The 21675-nt window shown below is 35.8% G+C and overlaps 1 protein-coding gene across 1 annotated transcript in view; it reads left to right on the plus strand.

Annotated features, from left to right (window-relative positions):
• The window catches only part of MEI4 (meiotic double-stranded break formation protein 4), a 227888-nt gene extending 207431 nt beyond the window's left edge, over positions 1 to 20457 (plus strand). The window contains exon 5 of the mRNA XM_032873195.1: positions 20104 to 20457. Coding sequence (XP_032729086.1) covers positions 20104 to 20364 — 261 coding nt within the window. The 3' untranslated portion in view covers positions 20365 to 20457. The remainder of the gene's footprint in view (positions 1 to 20103) is intronic.
• The last annotated feature ends 1218 nt before the right edge of the window (positions 20458 to 21675 follow it).

Raw genomic sequence — 21675 nt, forward strand, 5'->3', positions numbered from 1 at the left:
TGGGAACAATGACAGGTGTTGGCACACCCTAAACAACTGAGAGCTATCAATAAATCAGGGTACTCAGATAGTCACTAAGGTTTGAGAATCAACCAAGAGCTAGGGTAAGATTTATTTCCCATACAAGATCACTTCTTCAAGACTAACACATAAAAACAAATACATAAAAACTTAACACCTAACACATAAAAACAAATACAGAGTGAAGCAGAATGAGAAAAAAGAATATGTTCCAAACAAAGGTACAAGACAAAAATTCAGAAAAAGACCTTAGTAAGGTGGAGATAAGTAAGTGACCTGAAGAAGAAGACCTGAAGAGCTCCAAGGAATGGTCATAAAGATGCCCACGAACATGGCAGGAGAGTGAAAACTTCAAAAAAGAGATGGAAAATATAAGAAAGTACCAAGAGAAGTCACAGACTTAAAGGATAAATAACTGAACTGAAAAATACAAGAGAATGGTTTCAACAGCAGACTGAAACAGAAGTGTCCAGTCACCTGGAAGACAGGGCAGTGGAACTCACCCAAACAGAGCCATAACAAGAAAACAAGAATTTAAAAAATGGAAGATCTCGGGGGGAGGGGGGTTGGGAGAGGGGGGGTGGGGTTATGGACATTGGGGAGGGTATGTGCTATGGTGGGTGCTATGAAGTGTGTAAACCTGGAGATTCACAGACCTGTACCCCTGGGGAAAAAATAAATATATGTTTATAGAAAAAAAAAAAAATGGAAGATCTCTTAAGATACCTATGGGACATCATCAAGTAGAATAACATTCACATTGTAGTGGTCCAGAAGGAGAAGATAAAGGCAATGGACAGAAAACTTATTTCAAGAAATAATGGCTGAAAAATTCCTACCCTGAGGAAGGAAACAGACATCCACATCCAGGAGCATACAGAGTTCCAAATAAAATGAACCTAATGAGATCCACACCAAGACACATTATAATTAATTTTCAAAAGTTAAATAGGAAAATCTTAAAAGCAGCAAGGGAAAACAACTTGTTATGTATAAGGGAACCCTCCCCCACCAAGATTATCTGCTGATTTTTCAGCAGAAATTTGCAGAGCAGAAGGGAGTGGCATGATATATTCAAAGTGTGAAAGGAAAAAATTTCCAACAAGAAGGCTCTACCTGGCAAGGTTATCAGTGAGAATTGAAGGAGAGATAAAGAGATTTCCAAACAAACAAAAGCTAAGAGCTCATCAGTGTTACCAAAAAAAAAAAAAAACCAAAAACCAAAACAAAAACAAAACAAACAAACAAAAAAAAAATGAAAAGAAAAGGCACTAATAACAAAAAATATACATGAAAGTAAAAATCTCACTGATAAAAGTGAATATAAAGTAAAGATTGTGGATTAACATATGTAAAGCTATATGAAGGTTAAAAAAAAAAAAAAAGAAGTGAGTATACCCATAATTATTGTTCAGGGAATACACAAAATAAAAAGATGTAAAATATGACCTCAAAAAAAAAAAAAGGGGGGGGAATAGTAAAAATAAGAGTTTTTAAAAAGTGTTCAAATTTAGGTTGCTACCAACTAAAAGTAGACTTTTATGTATATATAGGCTGTCATATGTGAACCTCATGGTAAACACGAAGCAAAAAAAGTACATACACAAAATAATGAGAAAAATATAAATATAATTCTAAAGAAAGTCATTAAACGACACAGAAGAGAACAAGAAAGGAACAGAGAGGAACTATAAAACACACATACACACACACACACACACACACACACACACACTTAACAAAATGGCAGTAAATACATACTTATCAATAATTACTTTGAATGTAAATGGACTAATTTTTTCAATCAAAAGACACAAAGTGGGTCAGTGAATAAAAAACACAATTCATTTATGTAATTTTCTATAAGAGACTTACTTCCGATCTAAGGACACACAAAGACTGAACGTAAAGGATGGAAAAAGATATTTCATACAAATGGAAACAAAAAAAAATCTGATATAGTTATACTGATATCAGAAAAAATAGACTTGAAAGCAAAGACTATAATAAAAAAAAACAAGAAGGGTATTACATAGATATAAAGTGGCCAATCCAACAAGCGGTTATAATATTCATAAACATTTCTGCACCCAAAATGGGTATACCTAAATATATAAAGCAAATATAAATGACCTAAAAGAATTGACAGTGATACAACTAAAGAAAGAATATCAATACTCCATTTACATTCAAGGATAAGTCATCCAGAAGAAAATCAATAAGGAAACCTTGGCTTTAAACAGCACATTAGACGAGGTGGACTTCTATATAGAACATTCCATCCAAAAGAAGTGGAATACACATTCTTCTTGCATACACATTCAACATTATTTGGAATAGGCCATACGTCTGGTCACAAAACAAGTCTCAATAAATTTAAGAAGATTAAAATCATAGCAAGCATCTTTTCTGACTACATTGGTATGAAACTAGAAATCAATTAAGGGAAGAAAACAGGAAATATCACAGATATATAGAAATTAAACAATGTGCTACTGAAAAACAAATGCATCAATGAAGAAACAAAGGAGAAATCTAAAAATACTGTAAAATAATTGAAAATGGAAATACAATTAAAAATCCATGAAATGCAGCAAAAGCAGTACTCAGAGGGAAGTTCATAGCAGTACAGGTCTACCTTATAAAACAAGGAAAATCTAAAATTAACAATCTAACTTTATAACTAAAAAAGCTAGAAAAAGAAGAATGAACCCCAGAGTTAGTAAAATAAAGGAAATAACAAAGATCAGAAGGAAAATAAATGAACTAGAGACAAAATAAAACAACAGAAAAGATCAATGAAACTAAGAGCTGATTCTTTGAAAAGATAAGCAAATTGACAAATTTTTATCTAGACTCTCCAAGAAAAAAGAAAGAGCTTTCAAATAAATCATATTGGAAATGAAAGAGAAATTACACACCTGATGCTAAAGGAATACAAAGGATAGTAAGAGACTACTGTGAATAATTACATGGCAACAAACTGGACAATCTAGAAGAGATGGATAAATTTCTAGAAACGTACAATCTTGTAAGACTGAATCACAAAGAAACATAAAAATCTGAAAAGACCAATTACTAGTTAGAGGATTGAATCAGTAATTAAAACCTTCAACAAATAAAAGTCCAGGACTAAATAGCTTCACTGGTGAATTCTACAAAATTTTCAAGGATTAATTAATACCAATCCTTCTCAAACTCTTCCAAGATATTGAAGAGGAGGGAACTCTTCCAGACTCATTTTTTTTCTCTTTTCTTACTTTTCTTTTCTTTTAGTAATGTAGTGATTCAACAATTCTGTACATGACACAGTGCTCATCATGATAGTGTACTCTTTAATCCCAATCCCCTATTTCACTCAACCCGCCTCCCACCTCTACTGGTAACCATCAGTTTGTTCTCTACAGTTAAGAGTCTATTTCTGGTTTGTCTCTCTCTCACTCTCTCTTTTTTTTTTTTCCTTTGTTCATTTGTCTTGTTTATTAAAATCCAAATCTGAGTGAAATCATATGGTATTTGTCTCTCTCTGACTAACTTATTTTGTTTATGACAAAGGGGTGAAGAATATACAATGGGGAAAGGACAGTCTCTTCAGTAAGCAGTTTGAGAAAACTGGACAGCTATAGGCAGAAAAATGAAACTGGACCACTATTTTTACACCATACACAAAAAAATAGGGATTAAAAACTTGAACTTCAGACCTGAACCATAGAACTCTTAGAAGAAAAAATATGCAGAAAACTCCTTGACATGGTCTTAACTATTATTTTTTGAATCTGACACCTAAAACAAAAGCAAAAATAAACAAGTGGTACTACCTAAAACTAAAAAGCCTCTGCACAGCAAAGTAAACCATCAACAAAATGAAAAGGCCACCTAGTGAATGGATAAGATATTTGCAAAACATATACCTGATAAAGGGTTAATGTCCAAAATATATAAAGAACTCATACAACTAATAGCAAAATCCTCCAAATAGTCCAGTTAAAAATGGGAGAGTTGAGGGAAATTGGAAGGGGAGGTGAACCACGAGAGACTATAGACTCTGAAAAACAATCTGAGGGTTTTGAAGGGGCGAGGGGTGGGAGGTTGGGGGAGCCAGGTAGTGGGTATTAAGGAGGGCACGTATTGCATGGAGCACTGGGTGTGGTGCAAAAACAATGAATTCTGTTATGCTGAAAAGAAATTTTAAAAAAAGAAAAAAAAATGGGCAGAGTATCTGAATAGATGTTTTTCCAAAGAAAATAGACGCATGACCTATATGTACATGAGAAGATGCTCAATATCACTAATCATCAGGGAAATACAAAACAAAAGCTCAATGAGATAATCTCTTCACACCTAAGGAATGGCTATTATCAAAAGACAAAAGTAACTAGTGTTAGCAAGAATGTGGAGAAAAGGGAATCTGGTTCAGTGCTGAGGTAAATTGTAGAATTACCATCTGACCCAGCAATTCCACTTCTGGGCATTTAGAGAACACGAAAATATTAATTTGAGAAGATATATGCAGCTTATGTTCATTGCAGAATTATTTACAATAGCCAAGGTATGCAAACAACCTAGGTGTCCACCAATGGATAAATGAATAAAAGAAAATATGATACATAGACATATCTATAAATGTATAGGTATATCTATATAGATATAGAAAATGGAATACTATTCAGCTATACAAGAAATCTTACCATTTGCAATAAAAAGTGTCCCTTAAGGGCATTATGGTAAACCACGTATTTCAGACAAAGAAAGACAAATACCGTATGATCTCACTTATATGTGGAATTTAAAAAACAAAAAATAACCTCATGGAGGACAAATAAGTGCTTGACAGAGGCATGAGGTGGTAGTTGGTAAAATGGGAAAAGGGGATCCAAAGGTACAAACTTCCAGTTATAAAGTAAGTAAGTCATGGGGATGTAACGTACAGCATGTTGGCTATAGTTAATATCATATTTCCTATTTTAAAGTTGTTATGAGAGCAAATCCTGGAAGCTCTCATCACAGGAAAAAAATTGTAACTGTATATGGTGATGGATGTGAATTATATTACTGTGATTTTTCACAGAAATATAAATTGTATCATGTTGTACACCCAGAACAAATATGTTATATGATAGTTATACTTCAATTTGTAAAAGTATGAAATATGAGGGACAATCTTATGAAATTTATTTTTATGTTTTTGTGACTTCCTAAGATCACCTGCATACTTTCACATAATTTGCCTTAACTTCAAGACACAATTCACCTTAATTCTTAATTCATCTTAATTCTGGTGCTGATTACCTGGAATTACTACAAACCCCATGAGTTAACAGTATAGTCCCCATCAAGACTGCTTTCACTTCAGATGCCAGCCCCAAGTTCATGGGTCTCCAGGTTATCTCCACTTTTGACCAACTTGCTACAAATGTGGGGGAATTCCTCCTACCTTCTTTAGGTTGATAATTTATTAGAATAACTGAGAACTTGGGAAATTTCTGTCCTTCTTAGAAAGGATACAAATCAGGTCAGTCATACATAGAGATCCATAGCACAAGGTCTAGGAGAACCCTAAACACAGAGCTTATGGGCTCTCTTTTCATGGAATCCAGGTGCAGCGCCCTTTCGGTTTATCAGTGTGCTCAAGGACGAGGAAGATCCACCTACCAGCATTTTCCAGAGTTTTTACTGGAGAATCATTATGTAGAAATGATAGACTCCTTAGACATAGGACTGAGCTCAGTCTCCATCCCTGCCCTTCCCTGGAGGGGGTGGCTTAATGCCCCAATTCTCTAAAGACATGGTTGGTGTTTCAGGTGATAGCCCCTGTGTTTACTCTTCTTGTTAGCATAATCTTAAGTGTGAGCCAGGAGCCCACTATGAATAACAAAGGCACTCCTCTGTCACTAAGGAAATTCCAAGGATGTCGAAGTTTTCTCCCAGGAATGAGATACAAAGACCAAACTCTTCTCTATACAATCCATGCTTACTAAATTGTTATACTACACTTTTATGAAAAATAACATACCTTTAAGCCAAAGTTCTTTTTTTTATGAGAGCCAAAACCTATGCAGGTTTTCCCATAAATTGTTTCAAAACTATGTTTATAAAATGTTATTGTTGCCAAGATATACACTTTCATGGATCATTAAAATAAGTATGTCCATATGAATTACATGCAATTGTATACACACATAACTATATTTATGCATGTGTGTATGTGCATACACACACATTTTCCTTAAATAGCTGTATATATAGTTTGGGTACTCTTTTTCTCTAAATGAGGTTTTTAAAAACTGTATCTTTGAAAGCATAATACCAGTAAACTTTCTAGTATACTTGCTAAGAGTAACAGTTTTGTACTAATTTTCTGTGGATAATCCCCAGAAACATATTAGTTAGGGTCAAATAGATAATGTTATTGGATGGTATGTCACATCATCTAAGATCATTAGGAAAATTTCTGCATAAGAAAATTTTCCACAAATAAGATACTTCTTAAATTTTATTTTAACATTTTAAGGTGTGTATTGCATGGAGCACTGGGTGTTACACGTAAACAATTAATCTTGGAACATTACATCAAAAACTAATGATGTACTGTATGGTGACTAACATAACAAAAAAAATAAATTTATTTTAACATTTTAATGGAACCCTACAGTATATTTTGACTACTTATTAAATAGAGCAAATCAGGCATCACTTAAGCATTTTCCAGAATCATCATCTGTTTTTGAATTGTACTGTTATATCCTTGGCAACACATTCCATTCAAGCATATTGAGCTCTTTTCCCATTTGAAAAGATAGAGAAATTATCTGAGTTTTACAGTTTTTTCTAATTTCTCCTTTGCTATCAATTCCTGCTTCTTTCAATTTCCTGTGGCAGCATTTCCTGCTCTGCCCTTATTACTTTCAGAATTAGCTCATGATATGAGTTGAGGAATACAAGCGAGGACGCAGTGGCCCTCCCTCACATGCACAGTCTACCAGGAATAGTTTCCTGGTAGCTGCTTTACTGGCTCAGGGGCTGCAAATTCCAGGATGTTTGACATTTGGAAATTGGACATCCAGGCAAGTGCGGCTTTATTCCCAAAAAGTGGAACATTTTACAAGCAAATAGTATATTCCCTTACACATGAAACATTACAAATTAGAGTACTAAAAAGCTTCTGAATAAAGTATTCATTTTTTTTTTTTCTTACTGAAGCCACTTCAAGTATTTGGAGGGTTTTTGTTGTATTAGTAAATATATTATCTTACTTAAAACTTTAATATCTGATTCAGATATTATATTTAGGATTGAATTTCAATAAAAAATAGATCACTCTTTTGATGACAGCAGCATAGTTTCCAAAAAAGGGAAAATTTATTGGAATTTCAGACTCAGATTAAGAAACAAATATAATTACATTTAAAATGTTGTCATTGTTTTTTAAGCATTTTTGAAATTAACCAATGATAATAACTTATTGGGTACATTATTTTTTCTGAAAATAATTGCTTATAAAGCATATATCCATGTACATATACTATTGATTAAGTAAACTAATTGATGTCTTATAAACGCAAGTTTCTCTCCAGAATACTTGATTGTAATTTTGTACTATGTATCTGAAAAAGACAAACACTTTTGACACCCGTATATGCATACTAGTATATGCATACTAAATTGTTCTTCTACTTGTTTTGTTTCCGCTGCATTTAACTTACCATGTGAATTTCCCAACATGTACTTCATTTCCCTTGTAAGCCATTGCTAGTTTAATTTTCCAAAACAGTACCATTTAGACTTTTCCACTGAGATTATTTGCTGAGTGCATTCTTCATGGTTTTTTGGGTTTTGTTTTTGTTTTTTGTTTTTGTTTTTGTTTTTTTACTGTAATCCACTTAGCAATAATGCCACTATAACACTGTGGACAATACTGTCTTATGATATATATCACATTTATGATATATATCACATTATATTGTGATTGTTTACATATTTAACTCCACCTTAAATTGTGATCATGAAAGGATACGAAGCCATACTTCTGTCATGTTGTGTAATTTCCATCTCAACCTGTGGCTGGCAGTAGCTACTGAGGATATGTTATTTGAACAGATTGCTAAGGGAACCCTCAGTTCTCTGGTTCTGTACTCCCTCCCCCTTTTTTCTTTTTTTTTTTCCCCCATTTCTCATCAGGTAGTGACTGTCACCGGCACCTAAGAAAGCTTTCTCTAGGGTCACTTAGCATTTTTGTGACAGATAAATTTCTCTAGCAGCATCTCAGTGTGAAGATAATGAAAATAGTTAAACCAGAAAAGCAATCTCATAGTTGGAAGTCTACTTCCTTCCTCTAAGCTTTCTGCATTACAAATAGATCTGGTCTTTTAAAAATTTCTCTAGAGTACTTTCAGATAACAAAATTATAGTTAAGTTTGAAGAAGTACTTCATTTAGTTGTGAGAACAACTAAATGTTGTATTATGTTTTAATTAAAAAATCATCTAGATAAAGGTAACATTTAAAATGTCATTAAACAATATACACAGTTGCAGCATGACTACAGTTTCTTTATTCAGAGATTATTTCTATTTCAACATTTCTCTGTTCTTAAAAGTAACTTATCAGATTCATAAAACTAAACTCTTAAGAGGGGTCAATTATATCTCAAAAAGCCTTATTTTTTAAAAAGGAGAAATAGTGGTTGGTTGATTTTTAAAAGGAGAGTGAGAATGTATCATGTATCTTGCTCTCAGCCCAGTCTCTACTACAACAATAATACATAATGTTCATAAGATCAGAGTTTTTACTCCATTGTATTTTCAAACTTCCCCATGTGTTGTGTAGTTTATCAAGCTCTGATAAACTGATTTCATTGAACTCGTGGTTATAAGAAATTGGAAATAGGAAGAAAAAAGGGACAAATGTATTGGCTTTTAAGTTTTGTGATTCCAGGCCTGTTCAGTTGGTCCTTGGGAGATAATTAGTAGCTTATCTGAGGCCAACCAGATTTGGCTTTCAGTTTCCAAACAAAATTATTGCAAAGGATCTGGTCACTGTGAGCCCATCCTCTTGTCATCATTGATCTTGGGCTTTGGATCCAGTGCTATTAAATATATAAACCTTCACACACACACACACAGACATTTGCTTACTTTGGCAAATTTATCAAAGCTTAGATACGCAGCCTCTAGGAAATTATTTTAGCCTCTGGCTTTTGCCTGGCTGGGCAGTCACTGATGCCTACTCTGACAAATCTGGCTCCTGCCATCTGCCTAGTTGGGCAGGTTTTGAGGCTGTCTTAGATAATCTTTATTTAGAATCCCAAAGAAGAATATTTTGTTTTGATTTTACCCCACTGGCTATTTGGACATTTGTTTTCCATCAGTAATAGCCATCTGGATCTGTTTTCAATATGTATCAGATATTTCACCACTTCTGAGTTCTTTTTCTCAAGCTATGTCTTAATGACATGATGGAAATGGCTTAAGTTGGTGAAACAGTGCGTTTTCTCTCCCAAGAATACTCCTTTTGTGCATCATGGTCTCCTTCAGGAAGATAAGTATAAACCAATTAAGTAGCAACAGACCTCAAGGAACCAAACACATTCTTTAAGACTGTGTTAACATAGAGAATTGATTAGACCCTAGACTGCGCACACCAGTCTGGTGCCACTGCCTCAGAGAAGGTGGAGGTGTAGGGAATCTGTAGAGATCGGTGACAGCTTTCCCCACACCACTTGAAGCTCTCTGCTCCCACCTCAGTGCATATTCACCAGCAAGAGACAGAGGCCCCTGTGGTAGTAGCCAGACAGGTGTTTTACCTATGCTGATAACTTTCAAGTCATCTTTCCGAAAGAATCCTGCCATACCCCCCAGGAGGAAATGAGCCTGCAATATCCCCATTCATGACTAAATTTCATTTCCTGACATTTAGCATCCTCTCACACCACATGACTCTGTTCTCTTCAGAGTTCTTTTCTCGCCTTTACAGCATGCACTCTGCATTGCCATTATTTATTTACTGCTTTGTCTCCCTAGAAGCATGCTAGAATTCTTATAGAGGTAGGGATCTTGTCCTATTCAGCTCTGTATTCCAAGCACTTACCATAGGGTGTGCCACATGAGAGTACCCAATGCATGCAGGAAGACTGACAGTCAAGAGGGACGCGTGCTAAGCAAGCAGAAACAAAATTGTAAAGTGCTAAGTACTCCCAGCTGAATAGTCCTTAAGGAATTTAGCTGCTTTTATTCCAGTCTCTGAACCCTGTTCTTTCACTTAACAGACTCTTATATTAATAACCAAATTATCTGGTTTTTACTGCTTTGCCAAGAACGACTGTGATAGAAGTCCAAACTAGTGAATGATCTATTTGCTTCTCAAATGTACTTGAAAGGGATTTCTAGCCTTAGATTAAGTTTCATATTATGGTATAAAATGGTAAAAAATGTCCTGTGAGTGAGATTGATGACCTCATAATGAAGGGTACAGATCCTGAGAAAGGAGTGAAGATTCAGTGTAAAGCTGTTTAAAGTTGACTCCGGAAATCTGTTAGAACAGAAAAGTGCCATGTCCGAATATTAGGAATTCTCTATTTATGTGAGCAGATCTGATAAGAAGCGTCTATGTGGAATTGACCTTATCCTATCCACCAGTCTGCCTATTCTGATGACCAAGAAAGTGATAAATAAGAGTCAAAGCAAAGGATATTTCCCCAGAGAAAAGTTCAGATATAAAATTTTTAAGTACTTGGAATTTAATCTATGACATTATGGGGTTAGTCACAAGAAGGGCAAATTATTAGGAATCAGAAACTCATTTTTACCAACTTGCCTCCAGGATAGACTTGAACAAGTTGATCACACCAGTCAGATAATTGGAGAATATAACATTTTTTAGAAAAGATAGTCAAGCTGGCTGTTTATCATGTCTTGTTAGGGAGCCAGAGGTAGAGACTGGGCTGATGGACCATTTTACAGTTGTTCATATCACAGAAGACTGCATTCAACCCATAGTGATACCCATCTTCAGGGCCTTCTAATATCAGAACGGCTTTAAAGTACTTATCTCACATTTTGGTTCTTCAGCATCACCCTTCTATGCAAAAAAAGAACGCTTTGCTTCTTTTGCCTACAACAGACTTCCCTGGTAGAGGAAAGCAGATGAAGATACATCCTTAGATTTTTTACGCAGCTCAACTGAAAATTTGCAGTAAGTTTGAAATGCTTCTAAAAATTGACCACAATACAGTACTTAATAGCAGGAGCCTTCCTCCAGGTGCAAATTACCTTATGGATAGGGACTATATATTTTTCACTTCGGGTAAACACAGAATGATAATGGGGCATCTGGATGGCACAGTCAGTTAAGCAACTGACTTGGTTTCAGCCAGGTCATCATCTCAGGGTCATGAGACTGAGCCCCGTGTCAGGCCCCACACTCAGCATGGAGTCTGCTTGAGATTCTTTGTCTCTGTCTCCCTCTGACCCTCCTTCTCATACTCTCTTTCTAAAATAAATAAATAAATCTAAAAGAAAAAAAAGTAATGATGGTGGTGATAATAACAGATAATAGAGAATACTTATTTGAAAATGTGTGTGTGTTAAATATGTAAATATGTGTGTGTATCCCCTGTGCTGGGTTTTGAACATGTAATTTAATTTATCTACTCTCTCAGCAATCCCAGGGAGGAATTACTCTTGTTATTTCCAAATTTTAGATGAGGAAAGTAGGTTTAGATGAGGAAATTTTAGTGAGGTTAAATAACTTGCCCAGCTTATACAGCTAGTAAATGGCAGAGCTGGGTTTTTGGTTTTTGTTGGTTTTTTTTTAAGATTTTATTTATTTATTTGTCAGAGAGAGGGAGAGCACAAGCAGGCAGAGCGGCAGGCAGAGGCAGAGAGAGAAGCAGGCTCCCCACTGAGCAAGGAGCCCGATGCGGGACTCGATCCCAGGACCTTGGGATCATGACCTAAGCCGAAGGCAGCGGTTTAACCAACTGAGCCACCCAGGCGCCCCAGAGCTGGGGTTTAATAAGCAATGAATATGTATTCAATTGATGGCCTTCCTTTGGGGGGGAAAAAAAAAAGTTTTGCTTAGTAAGATTCTATTTTCTCAAAGATCTCAACCAATAGGGACCTCTGCCACATCTATTTTTATTTGGAATCTTAGCCTAGATATTTTATCAAACGAACACAAATCACCCTTCTCCTTTTTGTGATTCTTGTTCAAACTCGTTGCCCACTGTGGGCCATTTTCTTTTCCAGTCTGTCCATTTTGCTATTACTTTATTTATATAATTTCAGCCCTAAGAAACAGATTGAGAAAAGGAGGTATCATTGGTTAGTGAGAAAATCATTTTTTTGAAGATGTTATTTATTTGACAGAGAAACAAACAGGGAGAGAGGGAACATAAGCAGGGGGAATGGGGGAGGGAGCAGCAGGCTTCCTGCTGAGCAGGGAGCCTGATGCGGGGCTCAATCCCAGGACCCCGGGATCATGACCTGAGCCAAAGGCAAAAGCTTAACTGAGCCACCCAGGCACCCCAAGAAAATCATTATTTTTAAACAAGGCTCATGATGACAGATTTAAAAATTTTTGTTACGTATATTCTTTTCATTCATAGCTTTCCATATAAATATTGCATACTCAAACTATTTCCCATAGGAAACATGGCAAAATATCAAGATTGCAAATGTTAGTAGTTTTAATAGTTGAGAACTTTTCATCTAAGTTACCCTTAAAATTAGACATAAGCCCTTAGAACCAGTCTCCAGGATTCAGTGTTTTAGGCAGACAATCATACCATTATATGTATAGAGCCAAAAAGATTAATACCCACTGGATCCTTTTTATTCTTCTTTACACTGGCAGTTTGATCAAAAGATGATTCACCAATCTGTGTCCCTCACTCCCTTTGAGCCCTGGCTCACAATTCATCTCTAGGAAATCTTTCCTAATTAACTATACTCTGCTCTGATCAGCCTTTTGCTTTATATACCTTCACTATGGTCTGGCACCCAGGTTGTGGGGAATAGAAAAGGACAGAACACCGTTTTTGCAGAGACATACTTTTAAATGAATGTGTGCTCCTATTGCAATCATAAGGGCATTGATTTTAAATATACATATATGGGGCTCCTGGGTGGCTCAGTCAGTTAAGCATCCAGCTTCAGCTCAGGTCACAATCTCAGCATCCTGGGATCCAGCCAGGATCTCAGCATTCTGGTGTCCTCTTGGGCTTGGCGCTCAGCAGAAAATCTGCTTCTCCCTTTCCCTCTCCTTCTGCCCCTCCCCGCTGCTCATGCTCTCTCTCCCTTACTCTCTGTCATAAATATTTGAAAAATAAGTAAATAAATAAATGAACATATATTCTATATAATGTGCATATGGTTCTCTTACTCCGTTCTCAAGTGCTGTTTCTACCACGGTCATGCGCAAGATCGTGCTGGCTCGGAGCTAAGCCCCTGCTTACATATCAGCTCCTTTGGTGCTTTCCCCTGTGCTTCAGAAGCTGCAAGCTGCTTAGGAAACTGTTGATAGAGGGTTCACTTCACCCTCCTCAACTCCTTCACTGAAATCTACTGCCTTCTTTGCTTTCTAGTAGATGAAAGGCTAAGTTAATAAAACCCAGGGATAAGTTTCCCACTTAATTATCATGGTGACAACTGACCTTTTCCTTTAAAGTATTATATTTAATTCATTCTTTTAGAGACTACTAATTTTCGTTGTGTCTTACTTATTGGTTCTGTCTAATAAATTCCGGCATGGAGGATACTGAGCCAATGATATATTTATATTCAGTGAACATTTAATTTAACATTTATGTTATTCGCCTATACTCACTGACTTCATTTTCTGCCCTGTAATGATCCAGTTTTCTCCTTCTCCTCTTGTGCTGGTAGCAATAAGAAAAACATCATGTTCTGTCTTCACCCCTTCCATAACAGCATGCTTGTTTCTGAAAGTGTCAGACTTCACCACTGCATGCCTTTGGCTAGCACGCATAAATGATCAAATCACTGAATTTAATTAACAATTACATCTTTACATTTTTTTTGGTTTTAAATATAAACATCCAAACTGCGAGCCACACTCAAATGTATAGTACACATTTTTACATCATTTGCTGTCAAGAAACATGACTCTGTTATTGCCCCTTTAGGCATCTCTGCCTTCCAACAGAAGGCAGTACCTTCACAAGGCAAAGAATCCTTCAGAGCCCCCTTCTTGCCTAGATGAAGTCCCAAGGTTCCAATTTTTTTAAAGACTTTTTTAAAGATTTATTTGAGAGAGAGCATGAGGGAGAGAGAGAGAGCACAAACAGGGGAAAGTGAGGAGCAAGGGAGAGGGAGAAAGACACCCCACTGAGCAGGGAGCCTGACTCGGGGCTCAGTCTCATGACCTTGAGGTCACAGCCTGAGCCAAAACCAAGAGTCAGATACTCAACTGACTGAGCCACCCAGGTGCCCCATCAAGATTCCAATTTTAAAAGACCAAAATGGAAGAAGCGGACCCAAACACAGTGCAGGAAGGTATAGCCACCTTCGTGGATATATTGAGTTGCCCCATGCCTCCAGAATCTGGTCCTTTTTACCGACCCATGGGTGGCCCTCATCCTCAAGCTCATAAAATGGCTACTCTACCTCCAGGTATTGCATCAGTATTTCAGAGCAGGAACAATGGTGAAGAGGAAAGGCAAAACTGCCTTCTACCCAGACTTTGCCTGCTGTTAAAGAGCTTTCTCAGAAGCCCAACTAGTTACTTATATTTATATCTCTTTGAGCAGAATTAGCCTTAAGAGAGACTAGAAATAGACAATTTTAGTTGATCTACTGCCACCCAGAGTAAAACCAGGTTTCTTTTGATGAAAAGGGAGAGAGAAATGGACATGGAATTAGCAAACAGCAGTGTCTGCATCAAAGATAATAAGTCTCTACAAAAACGTCAAGTTAACTTTGACTGAATTCCAACTAAAATAATAATTAGGAAACTACGATTATGTGTCTATAGCCTAACTTCAGAATCTAACTTTTGAAGTGAAATTTAGCAGCATGAAAATTAATATTTTTCACCACTGGGGGGAAAAAAATCTGCAAACTTTAACTTTCTTAAGCCCAGCTCAGGAATAGAAAACTAAATCTAAGAAAGGTTTTAATTCTGAAAATACTCTGCAAAAGTATCTGGTGATTTTTTTTTTTTTTAACCAAGAAAGTATCTTCTTTTTGAAAGGTCCCCTATTATAAAAATGGGATTAGAGGGCGCCTGGGTGGCTCAGTGGGTTAAGCCTCTGCCTTCGGCTCAGGTCATGATCTCAGGATCCTGGGATCGAGTCCCGCATCAGGCTCTCTGCTCAGCAGGGAGCCTGCTTCCCCCCTCTCTCTCTTCCTGCCTCTCTGCCTGCTTGTGATTTCCCTCTCTGTGTCAAATAAATAAATAAAATCTTTTTTTAAAAAATGGGATTACATACTAGGAAGTAGTCATGGGACTCTAAAAGCTTCCTCTCAAGATCCCTTCAATTCTAAAAGACCCGGGTAGAAAGATAAACTGATAGCATTTTATCAGATACACACAGCCATCTTATTCATGTACTGAGGTCATTCAATCTTTCTGGCAGGATTTTCAGGCAAAACACTTGAGTATTTTCCTGGTGGGTATATTCTACCTGTCCTGAGTATTTTCCAACACCGGTGTGATTCTGTCTAGTTTGGTGCTGAGAGTGTAAGAATAACAACAAATATGGTAGACTATCACTTTGATAGCATTTATTTTTGTTTTTATTCAGCTTATGCACTAATTCAGAAAGTGCCTGAGCATATGATTGAGCAGAGCCGGCAGCTGCCAGTGTGATGAAATCTGGGAACTACAGGAAAGACCGCCCCCACAGACATGCCGTTTCAATCGTGTTGAAAGACTGCTAAGGCATGTTGGCTAAGTGCATACTGTCCCTAAAGAGACAGTTAGTTTCATATTACTGTTCTATAACTGGTAATATCTTAGAGCAAAAGAATATATCAAGTGATTTGGTAGAGTCATTTAGGATAGAGGTGGAACTCAAGACAGATAAATTCCAGTAAGAGTAAAAGCAAAGTCCAACTGGGGCACTACAGCATGGACCCCAGCCCACCTGGAAGCAGAGCAAAACATGCCCAAAGAAAGAATCTCAAAGCCAACAGAAAGATAACAAGACACTCTGCCTGCTTCACACTCTTGCACTGAAATTACCTGGGATGCTATGGCCTTTATCAGAAGGAGAAAATTCCCTTATTCTGTGATAAGCACCACTTGACAACTTTTAATTGTTCATAAATTTATGTTATACATTAAAACCAGGGTTAAGTAAAAAGTAATCTAAATAATTTCAAAAAGAATAGTCATTCAATTCACAAAATCCTAATCTTGTTTAAGAGCCCAGTAAGATAAATGCTGGAATATATAGGTAATACTATCAATAGAGGTGAATCTCTAAAATCATTGCGACAATCCTGCCTAGATTATCATTATAAAGTACTGTAACCTGCTGTAGCTAAAGCTTCAAAGTGAATGAAATAAATGTGCCCTTCTGCTACAGAATTTGTATTTCAGTGCTACCTAATTTGTGCTAATGTCTAACTAGGTTAAGCAGCTATGTTTATAACATAGTTCCAAGGAAGAATTATCTGTTAACTCATACAGGATTGCAGTATGTATGGTCTTTAGTGAGCAAGTCTACAAGTAGTTAAGTATTGCTGACATGAGATCAGGTTAAACACATACTGTGAATTTTTTTAGTTTGGAATAAGTATTTGAAAAGTACTTTTAATACTGAAAAATGTAGCTGTGATTCTCCTTCAGATAGTAACCAGTATGTATCTGTAGTAGTTCTTTTTACAGTACTGTAATTCCTGTTCAATTCAAAACAACAAATGTATATTGAGATCTACTATGAGCAAAACAGACATTGTTTTAGGAATTGTAGAAACTGTAGTGATAGGAACACATTTGCTTCTCTCAACATGTTTAGAATCTAAATGGGTGATGAAATAAATATAACCAACCAGGATATAAGGTAGAGTTCAAGTCTATAAAATTGAGGGGCTTGAGAAAGACTCAATGGATATGCGGCATCTATGATATAGCACTGAAGGCTGACCAGGGTCCTAGTAATTAGAGATTGATGAGAGATGCCATTCTAGATCAGAAGAAGAGGCACACAGGTATTAGGTATATTCACTTAAGAATGTGGAGTCCAGTTTGTTAAGAGTGACATACAGGCAGTTAGAGAAGTAGTTCTTGTTAAGCATTTTAAAAGCAAGTCTAAAATAGAATAAGCAATCTAAAATTTGTATTAAAACACAAAAGAACCTGAATAGCCAAAGCAATCTTGAGAGAGAAGAACAAAGCTGAAGGCATCATGCTTCCTGATTTCAAACTATATTACAAAGCCATATTAATCAAAACAGTATGGAATGGGCATTAAAAACATATACATGGATCAATGGAGCTGAATAGAGAGCCCAGAAATAAGCCCACACTTATATGGTTAATTAATTATGTCAAAAGAGCCAAGAATGTACAATGGTGTTGGGAAAACTAGACGGCCACATGCCAAAGAATGAAACTGAACCACTATTTAATATCATACAGAAAAATAACTAAAAATGGATTAAAGACTTGAATTTAAGGTCTAAAACCATTAAACTCCAAGAAGAAAACATAAATAGTGAGCTCCTTGACAATGGTCTTGGAAATTAGTTTTTGGATTTGACACCTAGAACAAAGCCAAAAAAAAAAAAAAGAAGAAGAAGCAACTAGCATTACATCAAACTACAAAGCCTCTGCACAACAAAGGAAACCATCAACAAAATAAAAGGCAGCCTACTGAATGGGAGAAAATATTTGTCAATCAAATACCAAATAAAGACTTAATATCCAAAATATACAAAGAACTTATACAACTCAATAGGAAAAGCACAAACCAATTACAAAATGGGCAGAGGATCTGAATAGACATTTTTCCAAGGAAGACATATGTATGGCTAACAGGTACATGGAAAGATGCTCAACATAGCTAATCTCCAGGGAGATGCAAATCAAAACCACAGTGAGGTATCTCTTTACACCTGTCAGAATGCTAGTATCAAAAAGAGAAATAATAAATATTGGTGAGAATGTGAAGAGGGAACCCTAGTGTTCCCACTGTCAGTGGGAATGTAAATTGGTATAGCCATTATGGAAAACACTACAGAGATTCCTCAAAAAATTAAAAATAGAATTACCACATGATGCAGAAGTTCCACTTTGGGGTATTTATCCAAAGAAAAAGAAAACACTAATTCAAACGTATACATGTATTATCCACGTTCACTGCAGCATCATCTACAATAGCCAAGACATGGAAAGAACCTAAATGTTCACTGATGGATGAATGAATAAAGGAAATACGGTGTATGTATATGCAAATATATGTGTGTATATGCACACATGCATACTTATTTATATGTATGTGTGCACATACACACACATACAATGGATTATTATTTAGCCATAAGAGAAGAATGAGATCTTGCCATTTGTGACAGGTATGGACCTTAAGGGCAATATGGTAAATGATATAAGCCAGACAGAAAAAGTTAAATAAATACCAAATAATGCAGTTGTATATGGTATATTTAAAAACAAAACAAAACCAAGCTCATGAATATAGAGAAGGGACTGGTAGTTGCCTGAGGTGGGGGTTAGGGAGTTTTGAAATGGGAGAAGGGATTAATGGAAAGGTACAAAGTTCCAGTTATAAAATGAATTAAAGTATTAGGGATGTAATGTACAGCATGGAGACTATAGTTAATAACTATATTAACTAAACACTATATTGCATATTTTAAAGTAGCCAGGAGACTGCATCTTGTAAGTCCTCGTCACACACAAAAAAGAATTTGGTAACTGTATAGTGGTAGATGTTAACTGGACTTACTATGCTGATCATTTTGCAATTTATGTAAATATCAAATCATTATGTGATACTTGAAGCTAATATGTTATGTCAATTATACCTCAACAAAAAGTATATATCTAACTATTTATAGGACCACCTCATTATAGAATACATTCCTCTGGGCTCTAAAAGAATATTTCTTTTCATTTATGTATTATTAGAGTGGATAGATTTGGGGACTGTTCCCAACACATGTCTTAATAAGCAAATGGTAAAGCCACTTTATATCTTTAAATTGATTCCTGTATCCCCTCATATTACGCTTCCCGTTGTCCACTTTTTAGTCCTCACTTTGATCCATCTCACTTTCAGTCATCTAGGGCCAAACAGTATTTTTCCTCATGACCATGTATGTTGATGTCACACAATCTAATCCTATTCCTCCTTGATTTGTGTGGACTCAGAATGAGAGCCTGTCTGGTCTCTGAGAGATCATAACTGTTCTAAGACTGAGTTATACTGAATTACTGTATACTGAGTTATAACATATTCTTAGAGCGCCTGAGTATCTCAGTCAGTTAAATGTCTGCCTTCGGCTCAGGTGATGATCCCTGGGTCCTGGGATCGAGTCCCACATCACCCACATTGGGCTCCCTCCTCAGTGAGGAGTCTGCTTCTCCCTGTCCCTCTGCCTGCCACTCCCCCTCTTGTTTGCTCTCTCTTTCTCTCTCTGTCAAATAAATAAGATCTTTAAAAAAAGAAAAAAGAAAAAGAAAGAAAGAAACATTCTTAAATGTAGGATAAAACCCTACCCCCAAGATCTTTATGTTATCATTGGCATTAGTGTCATACACTGAAAGTCTTTATCACACCACTGAATTCAACACACAAGACACTGTCAAGTATTCTCAGATTCATCTGAGTAATGAATTATAGCAGTAATACGGAGAAAAGATTTTGAGCTTTGTAAACCATCAAGAGAAAAAAGTCATTCACCAAAACTGTAAAGTTTTTGAAAGAAATGTTCTCCTTTGTTTTCCTTTCAGCCCAATTAAAGGAATAGGAAGACAGAAAGTGTTAAATAGGTCAAGCATTTACTTTTTGTCTGAAAACTTACTATCTTTATTTGGCTTTTTCTGAGATGAGCTACAACCAATATGTGTTTTAAAGATGTTTGTTGTTTATTTGTAGGTTCAAGCCAGTTATGCGACACACTATGAAAATATTTTCTTCCTGTTCTGGGTTCTGGAGCAGCTTCTTCAAAAGGAAACCAAAGAAGGCAACACTTCAGGTGTAGGGCATGATGACCAAGAAATCAAGAAATTTCTTCAAAAGCATGATGAAACTATTTTCCAACTCTCTGATGCATTTCCTTTATTTACTTTTTATTTATGGAGACTGGGCGTTCTCTTGAACTCAGTAGAAACTGTTGACAGTAACTCACTTCCTTAGCAATTTACTAAATATCAGAAGCATACTAAAGTGTGAAGATCTTCTGCTTAAAAGATTTTCAAGAATATTTTTAAATGAGCATTTTAAGTGGATCTCTAAATAGAATCACTAATTCAGTAGTTTTAAATTGTATATAAAACATTATGAGTCTTATTTCTATACTAAAATCAGACAGTTTCAATTGAGTATGTCCTTATTTCCACCTAACTGTATTTTACAATATGTTACTCAATATAGTCTTGCTCTAGTATTCTCTATAATGGACCATTAATTGTCTATCCCATAAACAATATTTACATTTTAAAATATTTACATTTAATAGATAGTAAAAGGCAACAAGAGATCTTAAAAGTTTTGTTGCTTTATCAACAGTCTTTAAGTAGTTATAAATGAAATTTTTAAAATTTTGTTCTTACATAGTTTCATTTACATGATTATCTATTATCTTAGAGGATGATTCTTTAACATTTATAAACCAAATCGCCCTCAATTTCATAAAATCAAGGTATATGTTAAGTCCTTTAAAAGTACTAACTCATTGTTTAAATGTTGTTTTTCAAGTGTTTGTTTTGATTCTGTTTATTATGTATAATATCCCTATTGTTAAAATGTACTTAAGTCATGTATAATTAAATAATTAAGGATATTTTTACAAATCTAACATCTGCCCACAAATATACTTATTGAAAGTATATTTATACTTATTTAAAGTGTTAGTTGAATTTTCCAGTTACACAGTTTCATTTACTTTATTTCAATTATTAAATTCATAACCAAGTAGCTTAATGAAGACCATTATGTACTTTCCTATAGTGCAATTTAGGGCACAACAAATACACATGTAGTTTATTAATTATGTGTGATATTGCTTCATAAGTTAATTACCACTCCTAAATGCCACTGATATTTAAGAAAATGAATATATATAAAATCATATCATCTGCCACAGTTATTTTTAGAATTATTTCTAGCTTTGTAGAAAAGAAAGCCTTTTTTCTAAAACTCAATGTATATATTAGTCACCTATTGTTACATAAACTACTACCAAATCTCAGTGGCATACAACAATAAATACTTCTCGAGTATCTGTGGGCCACTTGGGGATCTGCTCATCTGACCTGGAGAATGCTGGAAAGCTCTGCTCAGGTTGCAGATCCCACTGAGCTAGGCTCTTTGTTATAAATTGGGGTTTGGTCTCTTCCACTTGTGCCTATTCTGGGGCCCAGGTTGAGAGGGAAGCAGCTACTCAGGACAGCTACTCAACCTCTTCTGTGGCAGTGGCAGACAGGCAAGAGGGAAAGGGCAAGGCTG

The sequence above is a fragment of the Lontra canadensis genome, unplaced genomic scaffold (assembly GCF_010015895.1).
Source record: "Lontra canadensis isolate GAN:19392208 unplaced genomic scaffold, GSC_riverotter_1.0 scaffold47, whole genome shotgun sequence".
NCBI classification, from domain to species: domain Eukaryota; kingdom Metazoa; phylum Chordata; class Mammalia; order Carnivora; family Mustelidae; genus Lontra; species Lontra canadensis.